General features: G+C 37.4%; 2 protein-coding genes across 6 annotated transcripts; both read right to left on the reverse strand.

The window, feature by feature from the left end:
• Positions 1-344: 344 nt before the first annotated feature.
• Positions 345-2,168, reverse strand: LOC116195278 (probable aquaporin PIP2-8). Its single transcript, XM_031524349.1, has 4 exons — positions 1,799-2,168; positions 1,085-1,380; positions 836-976; positions 345-730 (listed from the first exon to the last, which is right to left on the reverse strand). Exons 1-4 carry the CDS (start codon positions 2,085-2,087, stop codon positions 611-613), a joined length of 846 nt encoding a protein of 281 aa, XP_031380209.1. The 5' UTR covers positions 2,088-2,168; the 3' UTR covers positions 345-610.
• Positions 2,169-9,696: 7,528 nt separating this feature from the next.
• On the reverse strand, positions 9,697-15,803 carry LOC116195274 (heparan-alpha-glucosaminide N-acetyltransferase-like). 5 transcript variants are annotated; one of them, XM_031524344.1, is made up of 14 exons: positions 15,608-15,799; positions 15,238-15,375; positions 15,045-15,126; positions 14,741-14,817; positions 14,345-14,445; positions 13,706-13,835; positions 13,103-13,219; positions 12,939-13,024; positions 12,443-12,509; positions 12,207-12,285; positions 11,846-11,937; positions 11,473-11,616; positions 11,325-11,385; positions 9,697-10,676 (listed from the first exon to the last, which is right to left on the reverse strand). In XM_031524344.1, the coding sequence occupies exons 1-13, from the start codon at positions 15,710-15,712 to the stop codon at positions 11,350-11,352; spliced, it is 1,254 nt and encodes a 417-aa protein (XP_031380204.1). In that variant the 5' UTR covers positions 15,713-15,799; the 3' UTR covers positions 9,697-10,676; positions 11,325-11,349. The 5 variants fall into 5 exon arrangements, 3 of the variants coding, with proteins under 3 accessions (XP_031380204.1, XP_031380203.1, XP_031380205.1); XM_031524343.1 differs by lacking the exon at positions 9,697-10,676 and adding an exon at positions 11,043-11,247 and having other exon boundaries at positions 15,608-15,798; XR_004154612.1 differs by lacking the exon at positions 9,697-10,676 and adding an exon at positions 11,043-11,247 and having other exon boundaries at positions 11,325-11,616; positions 11,823-11,937; positions 15,608-15,803.

Consider the following 15,803-nt stretch of genomic DNA (forward strand, 5'->3'; position numbering starts at 1 on the left):
TAATAGTTCTTGTCCATTCTCTTCTCATCAAGAGTCGTTCTTACTTCTTACTGTACAACGATCGCCCTATGGGAGAATTTAGAGAACTCAAGATAGAATTGGCTTCTTTTTTCTTTTTTTTTTTTGGGAAAAGAGGGTCGAGGTGCCAAAATAAACTAGACGACCCCAACAACCATCACCCAACAGAAGAGCTAAGCTCCCGAGCGGTTCGATTTTCTCCTTTTAGAGCAGTTTGGCATATTCATATCTATCATACGTTTAGAGAGAACAATTCATGTGCAGATTGGCTCGTTTCAAGTCGGGATGTGATTATCGATAAATAGACAATGTAATAGGAAGGAAGAAAAAGCAAAGCAAGAGCAGCACCCCAAGTCCACTACTGATCATCTCATGAAGAATAATAATAATAAGACATAAATACAACCAAAGAAGAAAGGTCCAGAGACTGAATAAATATTCATTCATTCATTCATCAGCAAGGATATCTCCAAATTAACACAAGGGGTCAGTCTTCTTCTCCTTCCTCCTCTCCGTCGTCATCATCATCCATCCATACGCACAAACAAACAAAGAGTTCTTCCTTTTCTTGGGGAATTTTGAGGCTTAAATCTTAGTTGGTGGGGTTGCTGCGGAAGGATCCCAGGGCTTTGATGGCGGCCGCTCTGAGGATGTACTGGTGGTACGCCGCCGCCGCAAGAGCTCCCACGAACGGCCCGACCCAGAAGATCCACTGCATTCCCGCGAATCAAAATTTTAGATATTAAGTGAAATGAATGAACGAATGAATGAAGATGAGACAATTATTCATGTAGATGTGGGGTGTATGTTTATATACCTGGTCATCCCAAGCTTTGCCGTTGTTGTAGATGACGGTTGCGCCGAAGCTCCGGGCAGGGTTGATTCCGGTCCCGGTGATGGGGATAGTGGCCAAGTGGACCATGAACACTGCAAATCCGATCGGAAGAGGAGCCAACACCTGAGGAAACACCAGCTTCGATTAGCTAAATTAAGTACGCAAAAGTTGCGAGGGTAAATTTGTAATTTTGAGTTTTCTACAGTAATATCCCTGCGCCCCCTGACTTACCGGGACGTGTGAGTCACGGGCGGACCGTTTGGGGTCGGTGGCGGAGAAGACGGTGTAGACAAGGACGAAGGTGCCGATAATCTCGGCCCCAAGGGCAGTGCCAGTGCTGTATCCAGCGGCCACCTCGTTGGCCCCACCGCCGAGTCTGTTGTAGTAGGGCTTCATGAAGGCCTTCACTAGCCCGACGCCGCAGATGGCACCGAGGCACTGGGCTACCATGTACGCTACCGCCCGGATCAGGCTCACCTTGCGAGCCAGGAATAGCCCGAACGTCACTGCCGGGTTAATGTGCCCACCTGCACATGATCAAAACAAGGCCCCAAAAGCCGAAAAAATATTAGAAACACGTATGTATAACTCATGTCGTCATATGTTGCTTACAAGTCTAACGCTATTATTCATGTTGGAAAAAATGTGTGATGAGTAATCTTTGGACTATGTTCAGACAAAATTGAAAAATATTTCTTCCTAAATGAAAGCATAATTAAAATACTTTTTTCTCGGTGAAACGATGAGATATTCTCAACTTATACTAAATCTGACACAGTCAAGAGTCCACTTGGCCTGGTCACGATGCTCCTAGTGAGTTTTAAACGACCACATGAAACATATTTTGCAAACTATAGTTTAAATATGTTGCTGTAATTATAATTATGATACGATATATAAAAAGAAAAAGAGGCAGCAGAGGAGTTGAGGTGGAAGTCAGCTGACCGGAGATGCCGGCGGTGCAGTAGACGAGGATGAAGATCATGCCACCGAAGGCCCAGGCGATGCCGAGGAGGCCGACGCCGCCGCAAGGGTCGGTCTGCTTCTTGTGGCCGATGACGGTGGCGACGGTGACGTAGAGGAAGAGGAGGGTGGCGATGAACTCGGCAATGAGGGCCCGGTAGAAAGACCAGAGCTTGAGCTCGGCCATGTCCAACAGGGGAGCCGGCGGCGGGTCGACGTAGTCCTTGCCATGGTGGTGCCTCTGCCCTTCCTCGCTCACTTCCTTCGACATCTCCGCTCTGATCCCTCTGCTCTGTTTTTCTCTTCTTCTCTGTTATGGTTTTGCTAGGGATGGAGTTCTGTTCCTCTTTCTACCTTGGAGTGTGGGCTTTTAAAGAGGCTTTAGCGAAGGGTGGTGATTTCTGAGGATAAGGCGGGGCAGTTTGGGGATTAAGTTAAATAAAAGTATGTATATTCTTTTCTAATAAAAAAATTCTCTTTTTTAAATAACATGAATAGTTCAAGTGATTCGACATTTATTTTTCTTAATTAAGGTCTCAAATTAGAGTATTGTGAATGAAAAAAATTTATGCCGTGAGAATTTTACCCTTTAATGGACGAACTCAGCTCGACTAAATTAGCCAGATCTCAATTGAACTTCCAGATATCATGATTCAAATCGAAAAAAAACTACATTTTTTTTTCTTTTTCCAAATTTATATTAATTATATTTGGTCAAAAAATTATATTGTTTATAAGAGGTATGCCTCGCGCACATCATATTATGTGAGTTTCGTATCATATTAGTTCGATAGACGTGTTATTATAAATATGCAGGCACATTGCCACAACGGGGGATATGAGCTAGGGAGAGGGAGATGTGGAAGGGGCCTACAAGTACAGCGAAACCATGTGAGGGCTAATCATAAAAGATGATAACCAATCCACTCGCATATGCATTCAAATCACAGAGGGAGACAGAGATATCAGACAGAGTTGATATATGGATATATATATATATATATATATAGGATTTTAGGGTTGCATGTATATATATATATATATATGTGTTGCATGTATAGGAAATTTTTTTTTGGTGAATATTAAATAGATTTTATTAAAAGCAAATATAATGTACATTGGGGTACGGAATAGGCAATCAGCGACCACATGATCCTTACTAGCTCAACATAATATGGACTAGGGCTACCTTAACAAGATCGAGTCACTCTGACTACAAATCCTCGTAATCCCAAAGGGATTCATAGCACGAATTGAAGAACGGCATTAGACTATGTCGGTAAGGATCGACGATAACAGCCCGAACAACCAATGATTTTACTAATGGGAAATGTGGGAGGTGACCGTATCAGTGTCCAGCACAAGTAATTGTCAAACCGGGATTGAAGAACCATGCTTAGAAAAACAAGGAAACAAACACCAACACAAACAAAACAACAAACATGAGGAAATACATAGTGGACTTTTGTTCGATGCCGATTAGCGGGGGAGTCTTATTGAAATCTAACACCTCTACTTCGGGCTCTGAAAACCGACAGGGTCGAAATGATAGGGGGAGGGCAGGGAGAGAAAAGGAGCTTTGGCGGTGCTTGACATGTATGGGAAATGGAAAGAGAGAAGAAGACGAAGAACCAGAGATCAAGATTTTGTGTATATGAGAATATTTTGTCTTAACCCCAATGGGTTCGGCGTAGTAGTTAATGTGCACCCAAATTTGCACCGAGACCTAGGTTCGAATCCCCTTGGGGTCACCGGAGTGCCTTTGGCGTAATTACCCGCTCCGTGCGTCGCCTGGAGTTCACGGAGCCTCGGGAATTAGTCGAGCGATATCCGGACACCCTGGGTTAGAAAAAAAAAAACAAAGAGAATATTTTGTCTTGTTTTTGCATCTTTTTTTTTTTAGGGTTTCATGCATATTCAGTCTATCGTTGAGAAAATATTCGGTGAATATTACATAAATCACGTGACTATATAAAATTCAATTAATAATAACTGACACGTGAAATTAGGGAGAGAAACTTCGTGTGCCATGCATTGCTTTTTTTTTTTTTTACATAGGTCTATTGTTGGTTGAGTTTTATTCAAATACATGATTAGGTGATGCTCACTGAATATTGTCGATCGTTAGACAATGAGGGCGTCAGGCTGTCATGTTAGCCCTACCATACCATCAGTTAGTATCACCTTACCTCACAACGGTTATATTTTGTCTCCCTCCATGTCCTCTCTGTGGGTGGGACCTCTCCCAGTTTCTAAATTTTCTCAATGAATGAATGCCCTGTCCATAATTTCATTATTCGAATCGCTCATAAAATCGGATCATAACCGGTCATAGCAAAACTCGGGATGAACACGTGTTAGTGTATATACACGTGCATGCATGTTTTAGTATATGACTAGGCTTCCTTGTAACTGCAGTCGATACAGATGAAATATATACAATATGTGTCCAAACCAATGTCGGTTTTACGACAATTGAGTCACCTCTAGAAATCAAATACCAAACGTATTGCTTGTTATGACTTTTTGTCTTCTAGGCTTCTGCCCTCGAGGATGTACGTACAATGCCAATTTTCTTTTTTGCATCGAAAATCGCGAGGTATGTCTAAATTAATATATATTCTATTCAAACGTCAGTTTATCCCCGTTAATGAGTTGGTTTTACTAGATTTCAAATTCATACTAAGGAGTTAATTTTACTAGATTCCAAATTCATTCATTACATACAAATAAAGTCCAATAACATAAATGCAGTTACTAATTGCATCACATTTCATGCATGGTTTTGTCACACTATCCTTAGTTGAGATTCTTCAAAACTATCTCCACCCAAATTCTTTTACTTTTTTATTTTTCCAGAGCTAGAAGGTTATAATATCGTATGTGAAGTGAAGCCTTGAAATCCCAACAACACCCCTGTTTCTTTTTCTTTTTTAGATCTTGGAGAGAATAATTATATATATTATATGTGTATAAAAGAAACAAGAAAAGGGTGAAAATGAAAACGACGAGGAATAATAATCTTGCAAAAGAAAAACATAACGAGCACATAATGACAAGCCCCTCTTCATATGCAAATTTAGGGTTGTTTGAATAGAAGAATAAGAATGACAAGGGGAAGACATAGCCACAGAACATTCGTTCTTCTTATTTATTTATTTGCTTATTTATTTAATTTTAATTTTTTTTTGTTTCCTTCCCGACCTGACAGAAAATTAGTTACACTGTCTAATCTGTCCTGTCATATAATTTAATTTAATTCCGTCAAAATAAATACTGTTCTTATCCATCAAAGCCACCATTTTTCTTAATTATTTAGAATAATATTATGTGGTCCCCCTCTCCTTTCCACTCTCTTCCCTTGTCGTCTTGATTACTCAATTAGAATTAGTCTTGTCTCTGTCGGCTCCACCTCTCACCACCTCCTGTCTTCCCATTCTTTCAGTATAATCCTATACATAGGCATTTTCTTTTGCTAATTACTCCCCAAAGCATTACTTCTCTTATGATTTGAAAAAAAAAATAGAATAATCAAATACATTAATAAAAAATTTCACATTGAAAATTAAACCCGTAAAATCCTACCTTATTATCTATATGACAAAAGATCAGTTAATCAGATTGCAGCACAAGAATGATACTATTGAGAGTTGTACTTTACATAGGAAAAATAATAAGAGAATCCTAAACATATATAGAAGGATGGTGAATGAAATAATCTTATTGCAACAATATTATATTTTTTTTCTTATCGTGTAATTCTGAAATTAAGATTTTATATCTCACAAACGGAGCAAAATGATATCGATAATGAAGGAGGAAATATATAGAATAGAGATGAGCATTTAATCTCTTGCGAGTGTAGCCCCAATTAATATCCTTGTATTGTTCGCTTAGGACTACATAGCGGAAATAATGTTTACTGAACTTATATTCATATATATCATTCCGGCCAGTGTAAAGAAGATCCTCGAGCATAAGTTTAGAAAAACATATAGGACAATGCATGCTCTTGAAAATAAGCTGGCTTGGTCTTCAATAATTAAACAAGATCTTCAATTATGATTAAACAATATCGGTAGTTATGTTTAAACAAAGATTAATTTTGGGTGGCTCGATTATGCCAAAAAGACACACACACATATATATATATAAATTTTTCAAGAGGGTCATATATACATACATATATATATATATATATATTTTGTTGAAAGAGGGGTCATATATTAATTGTTCATGTTTTGACATTCTCATGTGGCCTAAGGGTAGTTAAGCCAAAAGTGCCATATATATATATTTGAAATTAAATTATCACAATATCATTATGGCCATAATTTTTTTTGGGAAAGAAAAACTAAAATATATATAGAGTAATGAAAAGGAGAATCACATGGTGCCAGCTGGCAAAGTGTCCCGAATTTTCATGCGGAGGCACATTCCGTCTTGTGGTCCCACTGGCCACCTCATGTCTATCCCTATCCAAAATATATATATATAAAAGAAATATATCGTGTTTAATTTCCTACATATATAATATACATCTTATAATTTATCATTTATGATTTTCTTATTCAATTTCAAAAAATTAATTTAATTAAAATTTCAAAAATCCTTCTTTTATCTTCGAGAAAAATTCCAAAGAAAATCCTTCTCTAATTTTTTTATAAAAAATTATTGGAAAAGTATTCTAATTACTTCTAATTCAAACATAACACTTTTTAAATTTTCACAATATATAATAACCATTTTAAAATTGAAAAAAAATTACATAATATCAAAAAGATTTTTATAATTCTGCTCATAGCGCATGTATATTTATATCGTGTTTAATTTTCTTCATATATAATATTCGTGTGTGTATATATAATAAAGTCAAATGAAACCTATCTTATTTTTTCTACCTAAGAGAATACAATGCCTTATACGTTTGTTTCTCTTCGACAGAGTACTTTCTTATTTTTTTATTCATTTATTAATTTATTTTTCCTCTCGACAACCGCAAAGAGAATATATATTTTTATCGTAAAATTTTCACTGAACCTATAAAGTGATCGATCTATCTCTAATCCAAAAACTTGAACTAATAATTTGTGGTGTAAGGTCTTTTATAAATTCAATGGAGTCTTCTTAGTTTATTTCGCTTGGCAACATGTGGTCTTTTCTCAATTGCCATCACGTGCCACCTGCCTTAAATTTATATAACAATAATCATCATGCTGCAATGAACTTCTTGATGAAATCACGAGCATTTGTTAGTTCTGTTATAGCTCTTTTTGTATATCACAATTAATTTCTAGTATACTATTCTGTACATTTATCGTGCAGAAGGGGAAGATGTTTCGAGATTCTTCTCCTATATAATCGTTGGATCTTCGACCGTTGGGAGGAAAGATTGGAGAGAGTGAGAAAAGGTCAGTCCGTGTTCCTTCTTGATTTATTTATTTTTTTTCCCCCCCGATAAGTGACACATTTAAAAAAAAAAAGAAAAGGAAAGGAAAAGACATAAAAAAAGACTTGAACCCACCAACGGTCACATTACCAATTTGTGGCCATGGCATGAGGTTGAAGCTCTCTATGGTGCAATCACATGTAGCTTTCAAATCAATTTGTTTCATATGGTGGCCCTCTCAGCCCACCTTTCTGAAAGCAACCCTATCTTCCCCTTTACTTTTTTCCCTCTCAAACCAAGTATTTATGATGCTTTCCTAGGCAATTAACACGGAACATGCTAATCGCAATCGTATCGTGCATGCAACATTCGGAATGAACGAGTCAGTACGCTCACAATTCATGAGAGTCCAAGCTACATGAGACACTCAATAGGACATACGTATCCCGACTTGTTTCATGTGTGAGTTGAATAGTTGAGTTTTAAGAAGCGGAAACATTTTTTCTTGCAATTTATATATATATATATATATATATATTTCTTGTCTATTACGATGATGAAGACTTATGTCTATATATCTTACCATAAGGTTTTTTTTCTTTTCTTAAAAGATATAACACCCAATGTTGTCTAGTTGTACATATGAGTCCTCCAATTGAAGCATTTATAGTTCAAGAAAGAACCAAATCCATCTTTCAATTTCACTACCTAACTTTCTAGTGATAGTCACTTAACTTTGACCTCAGCAGTAAATTTGCGGGGAAAGCTAGGGTCGTACTTAAGCAAAGAACAGAGGGACTCATGCGAGTGGCGATAATCCCATTTTCGATCTTTCTTTTCTTAAAGGTAAATAATAAATGACTCCGGGTAAATATTTTTTAGGAGAAAGAAACATATGGCTCGGCTCTCATTCCATTGATGTCCATAAAGTTGCCATAGCTATGGCAATTCTTTCGTTTTCCTTTCCCGACATGATGAATTGGTGCCTTTAAAGTTTTCTTTTTAAGTGAATAACGGGCCAAAGGCGAAGCATAAATTAAATTAAATTGGGGTGGAAACTCTCAAGAGTATCTTGTACAACAATTAATTTAAACTCTTATTTCTAACATGTTCTCATAATTAAAGGAGCGGAAAGGAAAAGGAACGATGAGCAAGTCAACAAGCATAAAAGTTTCCAGTCCGATATATTGCTCTTTTTTTTTTCCGTATGTATTATGGAAAATATGATTTTTTTTTAGACCAAAACGAAAACGAGGGAAGACTTCGAGGCATAGATGTGATATGTAAGCCGAAAATAATTATTTTGCTTTTTCTTTTGTAGATTATAAGAATATCATATTAATTAGTATATAAAATTCTATTTGTTTTATGAGAAAAAAAAAAGTTACAAAGTTAAAGGTGTCAAGACGAAAGAATTCACGAGGTTGATTTACGCACACACTCACGCAAAATTATTAACCAAAGTACAAACTCAGCAATGAGTACTCTTTTTTTTTTTTCGGTTCCTTTCTTTTTACATATCTATTTTTTTTTTCGTGTCAATTAATTTCTTTTCTTATTTTTCTATACCAGTGGCAGATACCGTGGTTCTGTTTTTATTTGGAAGATATAGCCAAAGCTGACCTCTTCAAAAATACATACCTACAATTTCCAAAGATTTCTTATTTTAAAATTTTTATTTTTTCAGTGGACGATTTTAAGTATTAAATCTCAATAAATTTTGTAGTAAAATGACAATAATAAAGCAATTAAGCTTGTAACTAGGTATTATGACGATACAGAAAAATCACGAGTTCGAGATTTTTCAATAGCAAAAAACATCTCGTGCTGCTAAATACACCATGATTTGATGTCAATGTAGTGCATCTGATTTAGTGGCAAAGCTAAGAGGGTAACTTATTTTCACGAGAACGAATTATGCTTCGTTAAGAAACGAAGAACTAATTTTCAGTAGTATGAGAAAAATGAGGGACTTTTACAATATATTGATTTTGACATGGTTCGAGCATGCTCGAAAATTTAGTTAATTAATTAATTTTAAGCTTATCTAATTCCCTGAATTAATCGAATTTAATTATTAGAGTGATAATAATATTTAAAAAGAAGAGTGGACCTTCAATGATTGAAGATGAGAATGTACAGCCTGCCCATAGGATGAAATGGTTGTCTGGATATGGCCCAAGGACTTTTATTTACAATTATGACCAATGATTAACCCTTTAAACTTTTATTATTAGGATAATAATTCCTTTTGGAGTATATATTAAGATAATAATCATTCTTATTCATCTCAAGGAGGAGAAATCATCCTTTTTTTTTATATTTAGTGTTAATTTTTATTTTTATAGACTTCTATTCAGGCACTGGCATTTCCATTCTATTTTTTTTCTGTGAAATATTCCGTTTTACTTTTTCTTCTCGTATTACCTACTAATCCTATAGGTTTGTCATGGAGCCGAGAGAGGGGAAAAAAGGACTTTGTTGAAGAAATTTTTCGAAGTCGCATTCACTATAAAGGGTGCATGTCCATTTTCTCGGACAACAATTTACCGGGACAGATAATTGCGGAAGCAAGTTCGGAATATCGGGCCTCATTCCACGGTTATGAATGGTTCGATTCAGTCCGACTAATAAATCGAGAATAAGTGTTCCTTGACCCAATAACCTAGCTACGCACCATAGGCTTTCCGACATGAGAGTGGGAGATGGTTCGAATCATGACGAGTCCTTTTTCTTTCTTCGGTCGCCCCTATAGAGACGGGAGACCTGCATCAAGTGAGACAAAATTAAACCGCCGAACTCGACAACGCTATTTGGTCCCTATCAGATACCGAGATCTACAAAGAGCACAAGCTCTTTCATTGCGCAGCGCGTTCGCGGAAATTATTTCCTCCCCGATACTCCTCTCGATTCCTTACCGTACCCGAAGCGATTGCTTTGCGAGTTTAGGGAAGTAATAATGGATGCGTCTCACATACTGATGGGTCTCTTTGGAGAAAGATTTCTGGCCTCATTCTTCCAAGGGAGAACATAGCTTTTGATTCTGAATAAATGATGCCTGTCCCAAAGCTGAACCTTTGCTCCTTTCATGGCGTGGGTGGGGTTGCCTTCAATAATTAAACAGCCCTGAGCTCTTCCCTGCTCGCTCATCAGCAGTGTCTCTTCCGGACAAAGCCTAACCTATGCCCTAGGAATTTCCGTAATCTCAATAAACACAACCTACCTGCTCAAGAATTTCTAGTGTAGGCACTCTTGATTAGACGAGATTAATCACCACCATTGATTGTTATAGATCTTATAGGAACGTCTAGATCTTATAGGAACACCCAACGACTATGGTCTCTTCAGTCTTTGGTAGCATTCACTTGAGACAGCGATGAGACGATTGCAGCGATGAACATCATATTACAGGATCGTTAAGGGCACTTCACGATGGTAAAGTGCATGGCAAAATGCTGGGTCTTCCATGATCTGGATGAAGGATGAAACATCGACATTATATAATCTCTGCTAATTTTAAGGCCGACAATATACTATTAAAAGCCTTAATTACGGTGCCGAGAAAATTTGATGAAATCCCAAGCTATAGCCTTCGGTTAGATAAAAAGGCCAGGAAGGATCAAACATTCTATACGCAATAACCTTCTGGAGATATGCAAGAAATTTTCCCGGCAATATTATATCAGAGAAGACAGTTCTGTTCCTTCGAGGCGCGGGTCTATTTGTTTTCATAAAAATTTCCAACTCTACTTCACTTAACTCTACTTATTTTCAATTCAACAGCACAATTATTACTTTTTTTTCTTTTTCTTCGATTTTTTTAACCATTCAATTCAATTTTTAATATTAAATTCTCTCAACTATTCATTACTTTTTTCACAATTCAATAACACAATCATTACAAATCAATTAAAACCAAAACTCAACTCTAAAACCAAACACAATATTTTCGCCTCGGAGCATCACATGATTAATCATTTGCTGTGATAACAGCAGCCAAATCCGCTATTCTATACAGTTACCGGCATTATTTCCGTTGAACCTGTGTGCAGTAGGAATATATTACGATATGCAAATATTCAGTGAAGGTAGATTCAATTTGTATAGGAGGAGCTTTACCGTGCATGGGAGCAGAGGAACAATGTCACGTCGGCACAAAGCGAGTAAGAATCCAGTGAATCTGCTTATAGGCACAGCAAGATCGTTATGCTGCAGATACTATAAAAGGGCAAAGTCACTCCATCCCCTACAGTAAGAGTATACTCACAAGGTTGTTATTCGGATTCTCCCAGTAAAACCCCTGAATCGCTATCACCGCTATGTTAGAAGCTACGATAATGAAAATGGAGAGTGAATGCTTTCCCGTCCACTCCAAGATTGAAGTCAAACACTTGAAACCATGAATATCAACCTGCAACAGCAAATTACTGTCAGTTACCTATCTCTATTCCTTTCCCAGTTCCACAGAAAAATGTATCGTATTGAGGAATAGAGAATATTCGACTTCCTCATGTTTTAATCGAGGTAAACTTTTAGGTTATGACACCTCTCATGTAAAGCAACCCAAAAAATAAAAATGAAAAGAATGCAGAAATATGCTCCTGACATTTACAATACCTGAGGTCAAAATCGATACTCACCAGCAGATACAGAACACAGAATGTGAAACCAGCCGACGAAGAAGTAATTAACATATAGCTGACTGAATATAGGGATTTGTTTATTGGAATTCCTGCACAATTTTTTTTTTTTTTGCGAGGAAAGTCGGGTCAGCAGTACACTACAAGCAGGATGCAATTTGAGCAAATTCTAGTTGAGACACGAAGTTCCAGTGCATCAAAATAAACTGATCATAAAATGGTATGCAAATTGTACTCATGAATAGTTAGTGTATATACTGTATAGTGCATTGGAGGAAGTATTCAATTAGATTTGTTCACGCAGGATTCTTTTCGTCTCATTAAAAACTATATTACAAGAGGTGACCACCAAATTTCATACCTATAAAGGCGAAAAATGCTCCAAGGACAAATATAGGAACTGAAAGTAAACACCAGTTTTTTAGTCTTCTTCTTGGGTCCTGCAGAAAACAGAAAAAAAAAAATTTGTTTTAGATGAAACATTCGCGACTAGCACTGCCACAGAAAAGAATGATGATTTTTGAGAAGAACGCAAATAAAGGTCCCACTCCACTAAAGAAATGTCACTAATATGCTAAGGAAGAACTGTAATCTCACCTGTATGTCAGCAAGAATATGACCATACTGGAGTCCAATAATGCATGTCACAGCAGCTGTCAGGGAGCTGTGAGGAAATTCTATGTCATTGGTCAGCTATGCTGAGAGTACTGAGAAAAATCTTCACTATGTACTTTATAGAAAACGAAAAACAAACTTAGCCACTACTTGAAAAGATGTTGCCCACTTTTATAGACAAAAGAGAAACTAAAATGTAGTTACTCATTTAAGTGACCCTCTTTTTTTTTTTTAATCATATTGGAATCACTTAGTTAACATTTAGAATATTTACATACCCACAAGCTATCTATTTACTGATCTATCATCATTCAATACAGTAACTTGGTCGCTCTTAATTGGTCCTTTGTTCAGGTGGAATCACCAACATGGCTATATCGTAAACTTGCCTTGTGAATGACAAGGGCAGCTGAAGCATTTCTTCTTTCTTTTTCTTTTTTTAAATTTTTTTAAGAGAGGGAAAAGATAGATTGACCACCTTAAGATACCTTCAGGGTCAAATGGAGCATGACACCATGGTGGTGAATTTTGAGGAACTTGGCCACCAGTCAACATGTTGCACACCTGTAATTTGAGGTCAAGATAAGGCATCTCTGGCCCTTGATCATATTAATAGACATTATAGCCCCAGCATGAGAAGACCTCTAAATTTCTGTAAAAAGGTTTTGTGTAGAGATGATTGATTCCAACAACATGCCGATCAATCATTCCAGCGGAATTGCAAGCAGGTCCTAGATCGCCTCTCATGGAACATTTCACCTGGGGAAAAAAAAAAGAAAAAGAGAACACACATAAACAGCGTATAAGTAAAGGTGCAGTCAACTTCTTAATATGTTAAAACATGCAGTGACGCCTTCTTGTCCCACACATGCCATTTATCATATTAAAAAATGACTTCCCTCAAACTCACACAAACTTTATGGCCGGATCCATAAGAAATGTGACTCTTACACGCAGTCAAATGGTGAAACCAATGGAACATATGGAAACTAATTCGCTGTTACCAATTTTCGGAGTATTGGTCGAATGTAAATGTATCTTTTCTTCAAGACATCATATTGGAACTTATCAAATTGGTGAATGCTATAAAGTCTCTAAGCAGAGACACATTAACTATGCCAAATCCTGGTGTACTCTTGTGACCAAATACCAATAAGCAGAGACACATTTACCATGCCAGAAACATAGGAACACTAAAAAGCAAGAAGGTAGAGAAGAAAATTAGAAGAAAAATGCTTCTCTCACCGTATATACATTGCTACCGTTTGCTGGGAGCAAAGAATGAGGTAATGACAATACTTCAAACTGCCAATCTGGAACATATAAACCATACAGCAAACCCAAGTACACAGCTGAAAGAAATATGGCAAGAGACCTGGAATATATTATGCAATTCAACATTAAAATGACAAGGAAGAAATGGAATATACATCAGTTTATTGTGAGGGCAAGAACTGAAGAAAGAACCAGAAAGACTATGGAACAAGGAATCTTCAAATAAGTCATTTAAAGCTACTGGGGCCCTGGGTATGCTTACAAAAAAAAATAGGTGAATTTATTACCAAAATTATTACTTCCATTTGTTCTGAGGATAAATAGTTTAACTATCCTATCAGTCGTCTGATATCTCTTAATCAACTCCTTTACGATATTGGACATAATATTAATATAATCTAAAGCAAAGGATTGTGGAGGTTAGGTTCTCTCTCATAATAGAAGTCGATTTTCTCATGGTTGATCATCCCAGATGGAATGCTTAAGGAAACAGCTGTTTTACACCCTAACAAGAATAACAAAAATGTATGGTTCAACAAGGCTCTAGGCATGTAAAGTGCACCACCAGCAAATTTATAGCATATAACAAAAAACATGTTAAAATCTTACCATTGCCACCAGTAACTCTTCAGAAGACTAACTTCTTTACGTGTCCGACAGGTGAGCCAGATCTCACACAGAGCTGCAACAATATATCCAACGGAGATCCTCTGAGATAAAAATACCATAGCGGTCACTTGTATAGACTTATCAAATATAAGATAAACTAGGGAAAAAGAAACCGCTCCATTCATGATTCTTTTACAACCAAAGTAACTGGTTTTATAAAATCAACCAGCTACATTGCTCCACATTCAATATAAAAGGCTGTGAATTAGTTAGATCTGTTGCTGCTAGTCCCCCTGCGAAAGTTATCTGAAGCTACATCCCGAGAAAAAATTATCTACAGATACTTGTATTAAAACAGCGGTTTTAGTAAACAGGAAAAAAAGATAGCAGAAATACCTGCAAAACCCCGAACCAACGTATTCTTTCAATGTCAACACCATATGCCAAGGAAGCTCTGCCATGTAAATAACCCCCTGAAGAAAAGGAATTGCAATGGAATCATCAACTTCTTGAAAATTTGAGCTGGAGCGCAGTAGACTAGAATGCACGTGACAGTCTATACTGCCCATTACACTTGTACTCGTACTAGAAGAATAACGCTTCTGACTCTTATTCTACCACACAGAGCTACTCGATATTCATAAGCCAGTGTGTTCTATGAGCACAAACGGAAGGTCTAACAATACGAATGTCACCTCACCTTGGAGAAATACTCCGAGAAGAAATAATTTCACCGCCCTCAGCACCGCCACCCACGTCGCTTCTACCCTGTTAGTTACTTTCTGGATAATCAAAAGATTGTCTTTCATTTCTAGGGCAGTGACCCAGATAAATTTCAACAGAAAAGCCATTGATAACTACACAAATCATCGGTGAGAGAGATTCGAGTTCACCTTATAGACAAGTGCCAGAGACACTCCGGCAATGAAAAGGAAAAATGGCATCACGAAATCCGCCAAACGGAGCCCATCCCATGGAGAGTGAACAACGGCAGGGAACATTGATCCACCATAGTCAACTAGCATCATGAGCTGGTTGTTGCAAAAAATGAAACACTATCATCAGCAACCAATTCAAAAGCAGCTTGCGAGGGAAAATTGACAATGCCTTGACCATGAAACCAGCTTGCATGTGAAGAAAAGAAAACCAGGCTGTCGAGCTCCGATTATGTTCGAAGAAAAGGACGACACTATTTCGGTAACTGGGAAGACAATGGCAGTAATGAGAGCTAACAGAGTAGAGATTGGGGAGTATAGAGCTTACGAAAACGCAGAGGCCGCGGAAGACGTCGACGGAAGCGACACGCGAGCTCTTCCGAGCCAGAGCCGGTGGTTCCGCAGCGTCCGGCAGCGGCAGGTAGTCGGCCATTCGCCCGCCGGGGGGGGAGCGAGGAGAGGATCGGAGCTCCAGCAGTAGGTAAAAATTGTAGGCGTTTCACTCGCAGGGGACGAAGTTACAT

Source organism: Punica granatum, chromosome 2 (assembly GCF_007655135.1).
Source record: "Punica granatum isolate Tunisia-2019 chromosome 2, ASM765513v2, whole genome shotgun sequence".
Classification (NCBI taxonomy): Eukaryota; Viridiplantae; Streptophyta; class Magnoliopsida; order Myrtales; family Lythraceae; genus Punica; species Punica granatum.